Raw genomic sequence first — 17,477 nt, 5'->3', positions numbered from 1 at the left:
CGACTCACGGACACCGCAAGAGACTAGGCTGGCGTCCAGATGGAGCTCAGCTCAGCTCAGATCACCAGACGTTCGGGTACGGAACACTTCCTTGGTGCCCTGGCAATACTCGAGAGCAGGACGGAGACTGTCTTAGGTTCTGTGCTTCGTCCTGCCGTGTTATGAAACAATCCTCCTGTCTTTCAGAGCCCGACCGACTCGGTGGATTGCACGCCGGAACTTCGATGCGGCCAACTGTCAGTGTGTATCTATTCGAGGCCCCGAGCTTGCCCGCCGTCCAGCTGTCTCTGGTGCCAGCTCTGTGGTTCTCCGAGCGTCAACTGACTGAAACTCGGCCCTCTAGCCACCGGTGATAGGTCGCAGCTCAACGGTTGGCTCTTGGAGTCCTGCATCCAACAAGCGCCGATCCTGCGTTGGCGATGCACACCGTACGAAGGTACATATGTACTGTGTAGAACTGCCTCCACCATGGATATCCCGTCGCGGCTTAGCAGGGATTTCCAGGTGGAACGGCTGCTGAGGCTTGTTCAATGGCTACGGGTTCGGACTTTTGGTAGAATGCTGCCCAGAACAGTAACTCGCTGTCGACCCTGGAGAGACTGCACAGGAATGTGCTCGTCCGTCCGGACATGATCTGATTCCTTCCCGGATCGCGAGTTACGGTTTTGAACCATTTCGCGCTAGACATCGTCGGCTGATTCACGAGATCGATACGGACACGACGGAGGAGGTGGTGTGACTCTGCTGGTAATTTACGGTGCTGACTCAAGATGCTGCCTCCAGCCTCTATTCCGTTGGTACTGTACCAGTGTCATCATTAGCGGCCGCGCGAAACTGCGTCTATTGGACACTCTTCACGATTTGGATGCGGGTTCGACTAGTTAGAATCCCAATCTTAATCCATTCTGTGATCTTGCAATTATCTTACTGTGGACGGCACTGGCACGGATCCATCTGTCAGACTCGCCGAACGTCGGACCTGCACATCGTGCCGGGCACGTGAACGGTTGACCGCCGAACAGCTTGTGAGGCTGCGTTATGCACGTTGAGCGTATCGCTGTCGCTGGAGGGTCGAGAAGGGAAATTCACCACAGCGACCAGGTTCTGTATGTAGCGGCTCAATTGCTCTGCATTTAAACATCGTCGACTTTTCCCACGAAACACCCAATCGAAGAATCACCAACCATCTGTCTCCCGTCGCCACCACTCTCCTCCCTCCAGCCTCCTGCCACCCACACCCCAACCACCACTAAGTAATAACAAATATCATAAAAGACATATTTCCAAGGAGCCAAAATGCTCCGCATGCCTATAACAAGGCATCGGTCGGGGTATCAGAAGCAAACCCATGTTGTCCCAGCGACATACCGCTTATGCTTCCAAGCATGCCTCTAATAAGGCATCAGAATGTGCATTGACGCCATCTTTACCCCAAGCTTTTGGTCGTTTCCAATGATCAAGGCCTCATCTGTACATTCATATGAGCACACGTGTGTTTCCGAAAACGCTCCCGTTGTTGCGTCAACAAAATACAAGCAAATAGACAATGCCGCCCCTGAACTCCGGCAGGTTTCGTCGTTGAGTATTCTTCCAATATTTCACTCGCGTGTGGTCGTAACATCATCTCCTAAAAGAGACTGCATATGTACCGGCAAGTAAATTCGTTGCTTTCATCGCTGCACAGGTGCCTAAGCTCTTTAGGGCCTCGTCGCGTCCAGATGCTTGGGCCGCAGATTCGATCCGGTCAGAGCTGCGGCCTTGTTGACGCCCATTTTGCGAGTCAATTTCGCATAATGCAGGCCGCACGCGTTGCAAAGCGTGCGTGCTCCGTCGGGACCTCTGCGCCATTCAGGTGTCTCGGCGCGGTTACAACTGTGACATCGACCAGGTGGTGCTGCTTTCTATAAGATGCGTTAGTTACTGTGTTCCCGAAGATGAACCAAGGACTAACCCCGCGGCGTTTCTTCGCGTCACCACCCACGTAGCCCCCGCCTTTGTATTCCTCAGCATATTCCTCCTCCACCTGATTACTTCGAGCAAGTCGAGCTCGCTGTTCCGACAAGGCGTTTTGCTGGGCGATCACTACTTCTCGCATGTAGCTCAGGTTCTCCCAAATGCGGTGAGACTGACGGAGTATGTCGTCGACTTCGTGCAGCCCAGGGAGGGATTCGTGAAAATGGCCGGAGCGAGTTCCCTGGAGATAACGCTGGGTCCAAATGCCGGAAAAGTCCAGGATACGAGCAGAAGCCTCGTTAATCTAGCACACGTTAGTTGTAAAGCGCCTTCAGGTCTGCGGGTCAACGCACTTCATTAAGTCCCATCTCGGCATCAAATACCTCCAGATGCCTCTTGACAGTGTCACTATACAGAGGTTCATTCCCAGGCTTAGGAAAAGCTCGGTGTTCTTCAGGTTTCGGGCCTGCTGAAAACTGGTAAGGCTCACTGGTGGGCGGGTAGCTTGTCGGGGCTGGATTATTAAATGCTGGGTACGGCATCTGTTGCCTGGGAGGTTCGTAGGTCCGAGGAGACTTAGCCTGGGAAATCTCATGGTGAGTTGTGAATGAAGTATTGCTCAACGATGACGAGCGGAAGGCGGATGATGGTTGATTGCGTGGGGAGCCGGGGTAGCCGAAGTGCTGCGACACTGGTTGGCGAGGATCAGGTGCAGACACTGGAGGAAAAGTCGGCTTCGAGGTCTGCGTCTCGGCCGGGTTTGATACAGGCTTTGGTGGTCCAGAAAATACGTCACGCAACACGGGTGTGCCTGCGGATTGCGAGAACGGGTTCACCGGTCCTTTAGGCCCTTCCGAAAATGATGGTGCCATGGCTGTCGAAGGCGTGGGCAAAGACTGATGCTGGGAAGAACCCGGCAAAGTCGTTGGAAAGGCCATCGGCTTGTCTGCTAGTGCTTCGTGGATGGAGGGTAGTGATTTGCGAAAGTCAGGGGACTCCTTCTCGTCGCGCGTCGAGCGTCTAGTGGTAGACTCAGGCGGAGAGATATAGCCCGTTAAGCCTGAGGCAGATCCCGCAGTAGATGGCGCGCATGAGTAGGGCGGAGGGGGGCCCGAGTACATCGACGCCGTTGGGCTAGCTAGAGAGCCCGTAGATATGCTCAGCCCATTCCCAATTGAGAATCTGGACAGGTCGTTCTTCTCAGATCTGATATTCTCCAGGTCAAGGTGACTTATGGAGGGCAAAGTGTCCCTATGAAGCATGTTAGCAGCGCGTCTTTAGGGCATCCGCGGGATTGAAACATACCTGGGTCTGGAGGCTGGGTCTATTGTCGCCATTGTCATGGTAATGAAGGACCCGGTCACTCCTCAACAGGGATTATGTGGATGATGTCAGGAGAACGTGATCGATCATGAGGCCGAAGCAAGGGTAAAGGTGAAGTTGTCTGCCAAAGTACGTCGCTGCAGGGTCGCAAGACCGTCCGTCTCAGTGTGACGCAAAGCCTTGAGTATCCGTTGCCGTCGCACCCAGGAATTCGATATGGGAAGGCACGTCACAGCTCTTGTTAAACCCTCCGTACCTTCGCCCTTGGAGCACCTGGAACAGACCCAAAAATGATTTGTGAAGAAGCCCGTTGCCTGGTCTTTTGCGTGGGATCTCCAACTGCGCAAACCCAATCCCAGCGCACGTTGTTTAGTTGCACTGGCCCCAAGCAGCCGGTGGTTCGATTGGCCGAATCTATCGAAAGTGACAGCGACTTTGGATATGTGCTTGAATATGTGCGATGGGCTGAATTGAGGAGGTGAGTAGGTGAGGTGGGCGAAGCGCGAGAAAAATCGATGTTTGGACAACGAAAATGCGGGATGTTGCGGCCTCGGGTCGAGAGGATAGTTAGAATGGTGAAAGTCTGGAAGATGAGCAAGTCTTAGAGAGCGAGATGGGCGGAGAAAGATCGAGAGATCGCGCTAAGCATGGGCCCGAGGACAGGTGGAAACCTTGAATCCGGGTGCCCAGCGCCAGACTGTGCAAGCCAAAGTGGGCTTCGGGTGGGCTTGAACCTGGCGAGTTAGAGGGCGAGCTGGGGCGAGGTTTCTGGATCTGTCAAGCCCGCCGTCACGCTGAAAGTCTGACCCGAACAAAAAGGTCAGTCAGTGGCACGCGCGAGACTCGAGATCTGACACACCAGCAATAATTCAGGCTCACGCCGTCGTGGGCGGTCGTTGGGCTGGCGCACTGAGAGATCGATGTTGATCGGAGAAGAAGCCTTGACCTGTCTGACTTTCGTCACGACACACGACAGGGAAGGATCCGTACGTCTTCTGATTGACTGGTAGAGCACGGACAGGGGGGCCAGGTTAGGTGATGATGATCACAAAACGACGTGCTGCACGATGGACTCGGCCGATGATGCTGGTGACCGGGATACTGGATCAGATAGGCCGGAGATGGCATGCTGATGGAGTTGTTGGACAGTGGAACAAGAGCCAGGGCAGGGGGGCGTGAGGAGTTGGTAAGGATGTGGTGAAGGCTAAACTGCTCACCCGAAGGGGCGAAGAGCAGGGACCCTGGAACGTGATTGACACCGCTTTGGGGCATCGGGCCAACGCCTAGAACAAGTGTGTTCTGGGTAATGACGGTACGTCGATCCAGCCCCAAGCTTTAGCCGTTTGGGGCGTTGCCTCCAGGACTCGGTGCGAGTACACAGACAGCACTGGCCGCGTCCCTGCCCGCCAGCTGGGTCTGAAGCACTACCTGCGCAACAAACATGGTCTCTACACCGTATCCAGTATATGCTAAGTTGTCATGTGAGGCTGCCGGAGTCCTGCTGCTGCTCCAACAAGCTGCTCGGTCTGGTTTGAGATTCGCGAGAAGCACCGAAACTCGGCCGTGCATCCTGCGGCGCCTGCGATGGGAAATCTCCATCACATCACCACTTGTTCCACGAACCCCCGAATGGGCTCACATACCCGCCTGTTCCCATGACCGTGACTGCGCAATGTCGTGGTCATTCCAGTGTTAAGCCTTCGACTTTTCCTCCCCACCGTTAAGATTACCCAGTCATGGAACCTGAGTCTTTGCGTGAGTTCATTCCGTGATCCCACCAAGTCGGCCCGCCTGTGGCTCGCCGGACATTGGTGCGGTCGCTTCACGTTCGATCTCCATATATCTGACTCAACCCCAGCAGCTGGAAACCAAACTCCACCATCACTGCTCCCAAAGTTTAAGCGAGGCGCCTCACCCGCAGAGGCCAAACCCTTTTTCCGGGCAGCCGTCCTTGAGCACTGGAGCTTTGGCTTTCACCCGGCAGTGCGTGAACGCGAAGTTCAGTAATGACGCGAACCTTAACGTACACCAGGCTCGAGTAACAGGACCACTACTGCAGCCGTCACTCGTTGCTCCTGGAGTAGCGCTGTCAAACACTCCTACCACAGTGAAGAGGCCACTGTTTGAGCCTCCAACTGCCGCAGGCGTAAGAGACTGTTTCGGAACCCGTGCGTGAGTCTCAGGTATCGGCTGTTTTACATACTCTGCTAGCGAGTCTCTGAAGTCTAGACTTTAACACAATGCGAATTGTTGATGTGCCTTTTCACAACCTTGAAATTCCCCACTCCCGTTCCTACCCTCAAAGGTGAGCCCATCTCCGGTTTTAGGAAAGCAGCGTAACCCAGCCTGCTCAAGAAGTCTTCCCAGGGATAAGGGGCGTTATGCACGCCGGACGACGCCAACTCGGCCAATCTTGCCAGATCATGGAAGGTTCACCAGCACCGAGTACCACACGTGGGTGCCAAAGCTTATCGTCCAGCCGGGAAACTGTTATCCTATTGAAACTTCAGCCATCGTCCCCATATCCCGTCCCTGACGTATCGACACGTCCGATCGACAGACCCCGGCGCCCTTGGAGCATGCCGTCGCTACATCGACTGGCCAGCGGCCCTCAACTTTAAGATGCTACTGGTACCCATCCGCCGTCATGGAACTATCCCGTCTGAAGCTTGAGCATCGTCAACCGAGGGACCATCAGATCCGCTATCGACCTCGGCTATCTTTATCTCAGAAAGCACGCTGGCGCTTTAGAGCAGCTCGTGTTTGTCCTGGCTAATCATTGCCGACTTGGAGGCCCAGCGACGGCGGACACGACCGACTACGTACTCCCTGTTCGGCTCCCACGGGACGAGTTTTCGACATTTCGTCCATTGCACTTTGCAGTATGTTCACGTCGGGAAGACGGTCGTGCCTCGAATGTCCGAACACTCGTTTTCCTGGGCAAGGATGTTCCATCAGTGCTGCGTCTCGACACGAACATTGTTAAAGCGCTACTCGAACCTTCGGTGCTATGGTGTGGGATGCCACTCTGTTCCGATACCACCAGGTTGTCTCCCCACCTCGTGAAGGATGAAGGGATCCCGTTTGACAGCTGTCATGAATTTTATTCGCCTAGATCATGCATCTGATGCTGCCTGTCGCACTTTGTAAGTGCTGCGAATATGCACCCTGGCACTACAGTCAATACTGCGGAAGTGAGAGCTGAAGCGTGGTTCGGGCACGATGGATCAGGAGGAGTCCTCACAGAAGGCGGAGCCTGACTGTCTGAGGAGATGAACGTGAGCTGCAGTGACACCTTTTGCCAATGATTCGGGCTGTCTTTTGGTAACCCAGTGCATCGAGGCATCTTGTCAATGTAGCATGTATACTTGCGTCAAGTCAGGACAATCTCCTGGTGGGTGCCTGGGTCCTATTGATATCGGCCAAATCCGATCTCTTCACAGACAGAATTGCTGGAGGCCATTCCTGGGACTCCTCGTTTAGCAACGGCACTGGATTGGATGACTGCCCTCCGATCGATCCGCCGCATAACCCATCGCCTACATCGCGAAAAATGCTCTGGGACTTTAAAGAGTGGCGTCAGGCTCCAGCTCGCCGGTGAAGGCCGTCATTGCTCTTCCTCGGTGAAAATTAACGCACATGCGGTGGTAGTGGATGGTGTGGAAAGCCATTCAGTACGGATGTACTCCGTACTCCATCTGCAGTCGTCGTTAGGGCGCCCACTGCTTCAACGGGAAAGCGCCACCAACACGTGGCAAGCGAGCTCAACCGTCCATACCGCGATGCGGTCGGACTGCTCTAATAAGTCCCCACCAATCACCGATTTCACTTATCCCAGCTCTTTCACTTGATTCTTCGGCTATGGGAAGATGTGTGTAAGGTCGGCTTTCCTTTATCAAACGTAATCTGAGCGCCGCCACAAGAAGATGTCCCGGGTGGAGAAATTTTCACTGTAACTTCAGCTTGGCCTCACCTGTCCGCCTGTCAAACAATGTCAGGACGGATAGGCCACAGTGGCGTGAGTGGATGGTCAGGTTGCTGGATCTACTCCGTACTGGGCACTTAGGTGATGCTGCTTCCCCGATCAGCGATCATCGATCAACGATCATGATCTGGTGCATGTTTTAGCGCCCAGCCACATTCTTAGTCTCCCCTGAAGGCCGCAGGGTCCTCGTCCTTGGCCTCAACGCTCGGCGGTTCTGGCATGCAAGCGATGTCACACAACTGATTCGTTGTTGAAGCTCTCTAACTCCGGACACATATGGAAAGGCAGCAAACTTGGGTTACGAACCGTGCGAACCTCCGCTGGCCAATGGTTCCGCACATTCGTGTTGCAGTTTCCTCGCACATCCTTCTCTTTCAGCTCCCCCACCCGGCCGCCATGGTTGGGTCGCTGAGACCCCGGCGTTGCTTGTCACAAAAAGGCCACCACTGGTGCTTCAGACTCGCGTCACTAGGAGCTTTGCATTGCAATCACGACATACCTGGATGGTCTGGACCTCATCCAGGCACCGCTCGGGCACCTGCTGCGCTTGTATTCGCATTCGCCTCACAAATGGATGGTCCGGAATATGCCGTTGTCGGTTTGCCGACCTTTTCTGGATGGCAAATTTGTTTGTTCTCCCGCACAGGTTGGTCGGCAAAGTACGAAGTACGACAGATCGGAGCACTCAGACATCCTATTGCCCATGGCAGAGTCTCCGTGCCACAAGATGGCTAGCTAGCAAAGAGATCTGGACTGACTTGCTCAACAACAAGATTGGTGCCATTCGCCCATCAATCGCCGAGCCTTCTTGTGTAGGGGACCTGTCGAGTACCCTGACCCCATTGCCTTTTTCGGGTGGAGAAGTCGAATGATCTGATTTGATGTGAGGGTATCTGATCTCGCCCCCGTTGTAAGACGACTAACAGATCCAACAGATCCTTTGCAACCGGACCCGATTCCCTCGACTTCGACTTTATGCACATGGCCTGGGCCTCTAGCTCTTTCGGCAGATGGCGTCTACCTCTCCGATCCCACTACAGCCGGACATAGAAGAACATACTATTGTCTCACTGATGTTTTTACAAACGTGAAACTCGGCGGGACTTGATATGCCGTCGTCATGAACAATACAGCAGAACATGCTACAGTAACAGGTGGTGCGTACTAACTCAATGGGGCCAGTTTCCAACACGGGGATCTTCAGAGTTGGCTCTACTTCTGACATGTCCGTGCCTCTGGTACTGATTGGCTTCGAATGTTACACGGCAAGGCATGGATACCTTGACACCAACCGCACATTGACAAACAAACCGATTCTGTTCCTTTGGGGAACCCCGAGTTTGCTGACGGACAAACAATAGCACAAGCAATGCTTGCAAGCGACAGAATCCACAATCTACCTCCCATTTGAGAGTAACCAAGCATGTTCTCTGATGGCGTGCCTCATTTGCGCCTCTTGCACATTTCACTCGCGCTCACAGAGGCAGACTTGAAAAGAGCCAAGAGATGCACAGAATGCCGGCCTCTTCCCCAATCATGGTAAAGGTCGGTCTTCTTTGGGAGAGCGTGTGTCCCTCGATCCCTTTTCGTCCCCACTGCATCACAATTGCGCATAACAATGGATGTTTGTGATTCCCCACGGGTTTCAAACAGGTCGTTGGCCTTATGCTGCTCAGCCGGACATCTGCATCTCCTTTAGTGCCGTCCCCGGGATTCTTTGACGTGCATATGACAGCGGGTACGTACACGATTCGGCGAGGCACCTTGAAGCTGGACGAGAATGCTCACCGCCCCCGCGGACTTGGTCGTGTGATGGAGGCTACGAAATTGATGTTAACGAATCCGTGATCGACAAATCGAACGGCACAGGAGATCTGCGACGTCGGGCCACTTGGAGATCGGTGTTCGAGGCTGCTGCAGATCTCTACCGTTGAGAGAAGGCATTGCTTGGGCAGCAGCCTTGGTAAATCACTGGTTCTCCCGTCAATATCACACCACTGCAGATGTTGTACAACCTCGAGACTCTCGGGGACGACATGAGAAGAGTCAAACGCCGTCGCCGATTAGACCTACCGCGCCCGTCCATGGCTCTTTCAGGTAGATACCACGTTTCCCTTTCAGAGCCTTGACAGTTGGGATCTGAATATTCTTTGAACCACTTACGAACAACTGGTGTTGTAGGTGATATCTTGTGAGGGAGAGACATGCGCAGAGTTATGGCAGATTGGAGATCCTTGAATTCCCCAGTCCAACTAGTTTCCGAGACAGCCAAGAGTGTGGCGATATTCTCTTAAAGGTTTTCATGTCTGCCGTTCCACATTGATCTATGTTTCTGGCAACAGAGGAAACACAGTGTGAGATGTGGGAAGCAAGATGCTCTTCGGATGGAATGAGGGTCAAGGCTCTCACGGGACATAAAGAACGAGCCAACCCAATCGATATCCGGGTGAATGATATCTGGGGTTTCAGATGTGCCAGACTAGGAGTATGGGAGAGGTGTGAAATGGTGCTCCTTTCTTCAAGTCCTTCTTACCGTGACCTGACCACCAACTCAGTCGCTGCCTTGTGTGGCAGCAGTAAGCGAGCCTGACGCAGAGAATCAAGATAGAGTGTGGTTCATACACCGTCTTCTTGTGGCTCTTGCGGCAAGACAGGCTGGCTCCTCATCACTTCACCGCGCTCAACTTCTGTGCAGCTTGGAAAATGGCAACGCCGCCACCATATCTCCGCAAGCATGTATTGTAGCATACGCCTCCAACGCCTGCGCTCGAATTCACACGTTCACGTTGAATATAGATCATACAGTCAAACCATCAAAGAAGCCACTTCGCATTCCAGCAACTCGCTGCTATCTCTTCGGTGGTGGCGGTTCTGGCTTGTGTCCTGTTTTTAACTCTTCCCAGAACAGTTTGAAGAAGTTCTTTGCACCGCCTTGGGCGGCTTCTTGTGGGTCGATATGCGTGCCGCCGTAGTATTCGGGGGGCTTGCCATGTTGTAATTCATGGACTTTCTTGTGGACTCGCTGGACGCCGCGATGGAAGGCTGGGCTGCGGAGGAGCTGGGAAGGGAGCGGTCTGTTAGACTGTCGGATCAAGTCGAAAAGAGAGTAATCGTATCGTGGCAGGGAGCATACCGTATCTACGAGGCGCTTCTGTTCGTAGTGTTAGTCGCAGACTATCGCATCATTAGTGGAAGTGAGTCGAGTGGGAGGCAAACCTCTAATAACCACCACCAACTCATGCTGCAGATTGGTTGATGTCGAATCGAAACCACAGGTCAGATGGGAAGATAATGCGTGCGCCAGTATCCGACCCTGCTATAACCGATGGTAGATGGATATTCGCAGCCAGAGAATCGAAACTGTGTGGTGATGGCTGCGATGTTCGAACGGTCGCCGAGACGTTTATTAGAGACGTAATTTGAAATCCTGTTACAGCGTACCGCCCTAGAACGACACCAATGGGCGGAAAAGGTCTTGTATCTTACCACGGTTTTACGACTCAGGTTGCCTCCGCCAGGCGCACTGCAGGATGAGGTCAGCGGTTTCTCTCGAGCAAGCCATTCAGCTCATGCAGTTTCTCTGAATATCTTCTTGATTGGAAGCATGCACCGTCGCTCAAGCGGAATACACTTCTGGATATCCATAGACGTCTTCATCATCGAGGACGAGGCACCTTATATTCACTACCACAACGACGTCTTTCATGTGATCGGGCCCGGGACGTTTCAATCACTCCGGCGCTTCGTGAAACCGGCACACGTCGATCGACATCTGGAGTCTCTCTGATCTTCGCTTCAGGATTGTATAGTGCTCGGCCGCTGAAGATTTCGATTCCGAAGACCGGTCCAACTTCGCAGGAGGCGCTCGAGGCTTTATTGCGCAGCCTGGAAAGTCACGTCAGGCGCGGCCTTCACCAACTTACTCGCGCCTCAGACTGCATCCTCACCCTCGTCTTCGCCTTCACCCTCGTAACCAGATTGGACCGTCCCGCTCCACCACATATTGCTTGGCCTCAATCTCTCTTCGGAACAGTCAAAACATTATCAAGACTTCCCGATACTATCAGGACGGAGTCACAACGACAGTCTCAAGGCTGTTTTCTGACAAAGCCGGCGCCGCTCCCCAGGATTCATCTCCTCGGGAGTCTTCCAACGCAACGCCCCCTAAGAGGCCATCAATTCTCCAGAGGCTACATATCCACACGTCGGGCAAGAGGACCAAGCCCACTCCAAACCTCACCATCAGACCTACCACTTCTTCATCTTTACCGCCTCTTCCAACGACTGTGAGTCGGGCTGGCTCATCTCATTCCGATGCCGCGACCATTGCCGAAATCACAGACATCATGCCGCAGTCGCTGACACTTACTCCCCCACAAGCTGCGGTCAAGAGGCAACGATCCCAAGAATTGCCGCTCAGCCCTTCCAGGCCGACTTCCTCTGGACAGGCACCATCCAACGGACCCCTTGGCGGGCCAGATGACTCAGCAGACCGGGTTAACGTGAGGATTCCGCCGTATCTCAACAAGACCAAAGCAAGTAGGTTTTCACTCGAGGCAACTTAGTCCCAGACGCATGGCGACGTCGAATGGCTGACGATCGGTGCAGAAATTTCGTTGGCTTTCCAGGAACTCGAATGGAAGCAGCGATTTCGACTTCAGCACGGCTTTCAAAACCCGTACACGTCTCCTTTTCGGGTAGATCGCTCAAAGACCGTGTTTAACCGCAACAGATATGGAAATGTTCAACCCTGGGATGCGTCAAGGGTGAGATTGAAGAAACCGATAGGGGGCTCTGACTACGTGAATGCGTCTCCCATTGTGCTGAAGAGCCGCACGGTCAAGAACACACCGGGCGGCACATCTACCCCCATATCAGCGCGCCAGTCCTCGTCGTCTTTAGTCGTCCAGAACGAATACAGATACATTGCTACCCAAGGCCCAAAAGAAGGACAATTCTCTCACTTTTGGCAGATGGTCATGCAAGAGACTCCGGGCGACGTCGGTGTCGTCATCATGCTTACGCAGCATGTCGAGGGAAACAAGGAGAAATGCGCCCAGTACTACCCGGTCAGCATGGAGAACCCAACCATGATATTGCCCGCTCAAGAAGGTGGTGACGAGGATGGAGAGCCTGGACCTGTGGATGATGGTGACCCTTTCTTGGACTCTCCTACCGGTAGCGCCGATGCTGATAGTCTTTGTGCAGATTCTGAAGCGTCACAAACGTCGGATGCCGCAGACGAGGACGACAAGTCCCAAGAACACGATCCAGCTGGCTCAGTCACCCTCTTGTCTTCGCACTATGACGCCAAGATCGGCTGCGATGTGCGGAAGCTACGGTTGACCATCGACAATGAGTCAAAGACCATATATCACTACTACTTCGGCGGCTGGCCCGACTTTGCTAAACCCGAAGCCGAGGACCGGATGGCTCTCCTTGAACTGACAAAGGTATCCAAAGCTGTGGCTGGCGATGCTCCTCGGATCGTGCATTGCTCCGCTGGAGTGGGTCGAACAGGCACTTGGATAGCCTTAGACTTCCTCCTGCAAGAGCTTGCAGCAGGCCGATTAGTTGAATGTGACCCATCGCAATCAGCCACACCCACCCTGCCGAACCCAGCGCAAACAAGCACCACCGTCAACGGGACATGGGGTGCAAGCGGACCTCCCAAAGCCAGCACACCCGAGCCCAAAGACGAAGAAGACGTCATCTGGGAGACGGTCAACACATTACGTGAACAACGTATGATGATGGTCATGAACGAGTTGCAGTACCAATTCATCTACGAAGTCCTAAAGGAGGCGTTCATCGAGAAATACGCTGAGAAGGAGACGGGACCGGTAGTCGTTGAGGTCCAGGAGCCCAGTCCAAAGGTGGCAAGGAAGAAGTCTCCCTCGGTCTTTGGTGGTATGTATCAGGGTACGAAGGTAGGGTCCGTGAAGGGAAACGCGGACACAGTGTCCGAGGAAGCAGAATCCGAAGCGGAAACGGAGGTCATGGATGGAGAGAAGACCCGGGAGGACGCCGACATGGACAGCAGCACCGGTGAGGAGAAGGGAGAAGCTACGGAAAGACGAGATTTGGCAGCTTCGGTGGGAGAGGATCCCTACGCTGCTGTAGCGCCAGAGACGATCCGTGAGGGACAGGCAAAGGTCGAGCAGAACGAGATACGCGATCATGAATTGAAACGATAGGCATGGATGGCACATTGGAAAGCTTCACGGCAGATAGGGCAAGTTTGCACGGATATGGACATTGCCACGAATGACGAGGTTGCCGACAGATGAGTCAGTGTCGCGAAAAGACCATTTCGGAGTCGACGCTCGCTGAGTACGGTCTCTTTTTCTTGGGCGATTGGGTAGAGAAAGCACTGGCAGCGACATGGGCGGCGTCAAGGACTTAGGCTCTGGAGACAACCAAGAATGGGATTCTACCAGGTGTGAATCGAGTCTTTAAACGGGAAATAAGATCAACGGGGGGAAGTACCCTGCGGTACGGAGTACATGTGGCAAGCTGTCGTCGTGACGGCCGATCCTGCTCGAGTCGTCCTCCCACCCGGGCGAGGGTAAGGTCGATGGCATACGTTCTTCTCCGTGCGAGCCGATTGCGTCGCAAGCTTGTCGGCGGGAGCACTTCGCCTCTCATGACAAGTCCTCACCATATCCAGCATGAAGTACTCCGTATGTCTCCCGGAAAATGGGGCCCTGCTGCGCTTAAGGCCAATAGCTGCGAGCAGTATTGGCGCTGCCAGTCGAACGACACGGCGAGCAAATTGACTCGAATTGGTGACAACTTGGCAGCACTTTACCGAAGCCGATCCGGATGGGTCGACCATGCAATCCGAGTCCTGTGTCCGCGGTACTCCTTCTGGCCGGAAACAGACCAGAGAGAACCCATCAAAGGCAAATGATAATTCCGCCAAACGTCGTGATTGCAGATCCTTTGAAGGTGTCTGTCCTCTTCTTCACCCGCTTTCTCACAAGATGTCTTCGCCAGAGATTCTTGCTCCTGCAGGCATCATGTTTCTCGCATCGTACGGGCGACCCAGTATGTTTGTGATGACGGATGCGCAGACGTGAGGATAATCCAGAAAAGGGAGATCCTTCTCACAGACACTCGTCCGGTGACCATGCCTTACTGTACGAGGCTGCCATCAACACGAAAGGCTACCAATAGAAGCTACGCATGACCGAGTGCAGAAGTATTACTGTCAGTTGCGGTTGGTCATTCATCATTATCTTGTGGGGCGAACAGTTAGATGCCTGGCGGTGTCACCACGTACTCTGCCAAATCCCTGTCACGTGACTAGTCACGTGACACGCGCCAACACGTCGTTGAAAGGGACGCGCCGCCAACTTCGCGCTTCACGCTAAGCCTCTTGGGATCAACTCCTTCTGCTCCTTTTCGAGGCTGCGACGCTGCCTGCTTCACCATGTGCTCATCACAAACTTGATCGACTCAACTTGGAAGAGCAATTACGGCACAGGGTCGTGCCCTGAAGAAGCGCATCGTTGTCGCAGTTCCTTTGCCATGGGACCTGTCTGTCGTCACAACCTTTTCCGGCGTGCCCTGTAGCTACGGGCAATGCATCATCACAAATCACAGCCACGCCTCATGTCGAGTCACTGCACAATAACAAGCACCTGGACTCGACTTGCATGCGAACATACTTCATGATATTGCCCAATTATATACACCTTCATGGCATGCTGAGACCAGTCACTCGTCGTTCAAGCCTCGGCAGCATTTTCCTAGGATTCAGTTCTCCAAGTCTAACCACGCGCAGGCAAGCATGAACAGCATCATCAGAGACAGTGCTGACGACGGCCGCGAGCCTCTTCCATGGTAAATTGAATGATCTCAGTTCAAATCAAGGTGCGTTTGAAGCTTGTGCCGCAGACGCCGAAAGGTCTTGGGGCAGCCCCTGAAACACGACCTCCGACACGCACTGCCTCACGTTCCCACCCGCCAAACCGGAGGCCCTCGATCCGCTTCAACGGCTCTCCATCAGTTATAAGAAACTTTCCAAGACGTGTCCTTGGCAGTGCATTCTCTTTCTCAATCATTCAGACACTCCTTTCGTCGTCGCCTTCGTCGTCGTCGTTCTGTTTTCCATCTTCTCGCTCTTTACCGCTGGTCGGCTTTTGACATCGTCCCTTCCTTTCTTCGCCAAACACAAAAACCAACTACATTCTTTGCTTCCTTTCGGCCTCTCAGGAGATTCAAAATGCACGTCAAGTCCACTGCTGTCGCCTTGATGGTGGCCGTTGGCTCGGCCAATGCAGCTGTTATCTACGGCAAGGAGTCGGTGATCAAGGACGACCCAGACTTTGGCCTTTGCCTTCCAACCATGAAGTTTGAAGGTGGACTTGGTGGACGGCCGTCAATGGACTTTACTTTCTTGCCCTCGGACCCACTGTGTGCTCGTGGCCAGCAAGAGGCTTCTAACCCCAGTACGTGTCATCCATCTGCCTGGAATAGGCATAGCTAATATTAGGTCCAGATATCATTACCAACCGCATCTGCGACCAACTCTCGACTGTCTGTGGCGCGAACCAGGAAGCAGTGGCTCTCTGCCGCGAATCCCAAGCCAAGATCCGATCCCTGGGAACTAAGGACAAATCCACTGCCGATACCTGGAACACCCTCATGGGCTTCGGCTACGCCCTAACCAACCCCGATGGGGGTGCCGCCGTCCCCGGCGCCGTCAAGGACGACTTGAAGAAGCGGTCTCCCAAACCCATCATCTTCTGCTCCGCCACGGAATGGATTGACGAGTGCACCGGATGGCCCGCGCCCGAGCCTGTCGTCAAGCGAGATGTGGCCGCCGCCCCTGTCAAGAAGCGGGACGTCGAGGTGAAGAGGTCGGAGAAGAAGGCCAAGAGGGCAGATATCCCATTCATCCCCTGTTCCCCGACCGAATGGATTGACGAATGCACCGGTTGGCAATAGAGCGTGAGGTTCTGCTTGGTGGACACTTGCACGGGTACAAATCTCCAGATCTGGTTTGAAGATTTGACGGGTGTTTTTGGGTCACTTTCGAGCGAGGGGTTCTGATTGCATTACTATGTACAAAAAGAGCGAATGTCCTGTACCGTTCTGTGCAACATAGGCCGGAACAGAGCAGTCTCTTCAGTCGCCGCAAAAGACTAGAAAAATGGAATCAGAACGACTGACTTGAGAAGCCATGACGCTCAGATGCCGATGTTGGTGCCGATGCTGATGCTCGCCCTCCACGGTTCTCCTGTGCTCGGACCGAGATCTTCGCAATTGCGGAGGGGCTCAGAGCCTCGCTCATCTTCATCTGCTTCTGTTGTCATCATTGCGTATGGTGTCGTCCCAATTACCCGTTTGTACGGAGGGACGAACTCTGCTCTTTTTGCGGTAAATACGAAGACCGTCTTTCTGACTTCGTACTCTAGCAATAACGTCCGAGGATCCCATCGAGCACGGGGGGCACGCATTCACTCTGCCTCCCTTCACGCTACAGTAGAGTCCACCGCCAACATGGTCGACCTGCATTCCCTCCCAGAGGGCTCCCGCCCCGAGCAAGCAATCCGCAACAACGGGCCCGACCATCTCGTCCTCGAGAGGTACAAGCTCCGCGAATTGGCCGAGGGATGGCCTCTCTACAGGTATGCACACTGTGTCGTTGATGGGCCGCGCCGGCCCTGGCTGGCTGGCTGCAATCGATTTGACCGTGGTTAACTAACCGCCTGACCAAAACCCGAGCAGAGACGCCTGTGAATGGGAGAATCTAAAGTCCATCTTCCATCCCGACGCGTACATTTACACGACGTGGTACGTTGACCTCGACAGTGGCAGCTACAGCTACCAGCCCGAACGGGGATCATTCCCTTCAGCTTCGGTATCCTCCGGTAACATCGATGAATGTCACGTTCCGCTGCTGACATTGATACCTACACGGGTTGAACAGGACCGGCCGAACGCATCATCTCGATTTCATCGCCGCTTCTCAGCGCGGGTAAGTCAAGCTGGGTTGGTGCGCTTGTCTTTGCTCTTTTCCTTGTCGTCGAGTCCTTTGAGTACTCGGGTCTTTGGATGGCATTAGGACGTTGTAGAGCGTCGTGTCTTGTCTTGTCTTGTCGTGTCACGTCATTTCCTGCTTCCTGCTCTGCTTCTGCTTCTGCTTCTGCTTCTGCTTCTGCTTCTGCTTCTGCTTCTGCTTCTGCTTCTGCTTCTGCTTCTGCTT

At 53.9% G+C, this 17,477-nt stretch overlaps 5 protein-coding genes across 5 annotated transcripts in view; 3 read left to right on the top strand and 2 right to left on the bottom strand.

Annotated features, from left to right (window-relative positions):
- Positions 1-1,697: 1,697 nt before the first annotated feature.
- On the bottom strand, positions 1,698-3,215 carry G647_01386 (uncharacterized protein; the record flags this gene model as incomplete). The annotated part of the gene is made up of 3 exons (XM_008724786.1): positions 1,698-1,901; positions 1,952-2,257; positions 2,307-3,215. The coding sequence occupies 3 exons, from the start codon at positions 3,213-3,215 to the stop codon at positions 1,698-1,700; spliced, it is 1,419 nt and encodes a 472-aa protein (XP_008723008.1).
- A 6,894-nt stretch (positions 3,216-10,109) lies between these two features.
- G647_01385 (uncharacterized protein) lies at positions 10,110-10,501 on the bottom strand (the record flags this gene model as incomplete). The annotated part of the gene is made up of 2 exons (XM_008724785.1): positions 10,110-10,412; positions 10,478-10,501. The coding sequence occupies 2 exons, from the start codon at positions 10,499-10,501 to the stop codon at positions 10,110-10,112; spliced, it is 327 nt and encodes a 108-aa protein (XP_008723007.1).
- A 1,106-nt stretch (positions 10,502-11,607) lies between these two features.
- On the top strand, positions 11,608-13,458 carry G647_01384 (uncharacterized protein; the record flags this gene model as incomplete). Its single annotated transcript, XM_008724784.1, has 2 exons — positions 11,608-11,800; positions 11,870-13,458. The coding sequence occupies 2 exons, from the start codon at positions 11,608-11,610 to the stop codon at positions 13,456-13,458; spliced, it is 1,782 nt and encodes a 593-aa protein (XP_008723006.1).
- Positions 13,459-15,491: 2,033 nt separating this feature from the next.
- G647_01383 (uncharacterized protein) lies at positions 15,492-16,216 on the top strand (the record flags this gene model as incomplete). The annotated part of the gene is made up of 2 exons (XM_008724783.1): positions 15,492-15,717; positions 15,768-16,216. The coding sequence occupies 2 exons, from the start codon at positions 15,492-15,494 to the stop codon at positions 16,214-16,216; spliced, it is 675 nt and encodes a 224-aa protein (XP_008723005.1).
- A 555-nt stretch (positions 16,217-16,771) lies between these two features.
- G647_01382 (uncharacterized protein) overlaps positions 16,772-17,477 on the top strand; it is a gene marked incomplete at both ends in the record, with an annotated part of 1,576 nt that continues 870 nt past the window's right edge. The window contains 3 exons of the mRNA XM_008724782.1: positions 16,772-16,899; positions 16,997-17,065; positions 17,202-17,249. Of these exons, the coding sequence (XP_008723004.1) occupies positions 16,772-16,899; positions 16,997-17,065; positions 17,202-17,249 (245 nt within the window). The remainder of the gene's footprint in view (positions 16,900-16,996; positions 17,066-17,201; positions 17,250-17,477) is intronic.

This window comes from Cladophialophora carrionii (assembly GCF_000365165.1).
Source record: "Cladophialophora carrionii CBS 160.54 unplaced genomic scaffold supercont1.1, whole genome shotgun sequence".
Taxonomy (NCBI): Eukaryota; Fungi; Ascomycota; class Eurotiomycetes; order Chaetothyriales; family Herpotrichiellaceae; genus Cladophialophora; species Cladophialophora carrionii.
The sequence above is the reverse complement of the archived record's forward strand: the minus strand, read 5'-3'. Positions and strand labels throughout refer to the sequence as shown.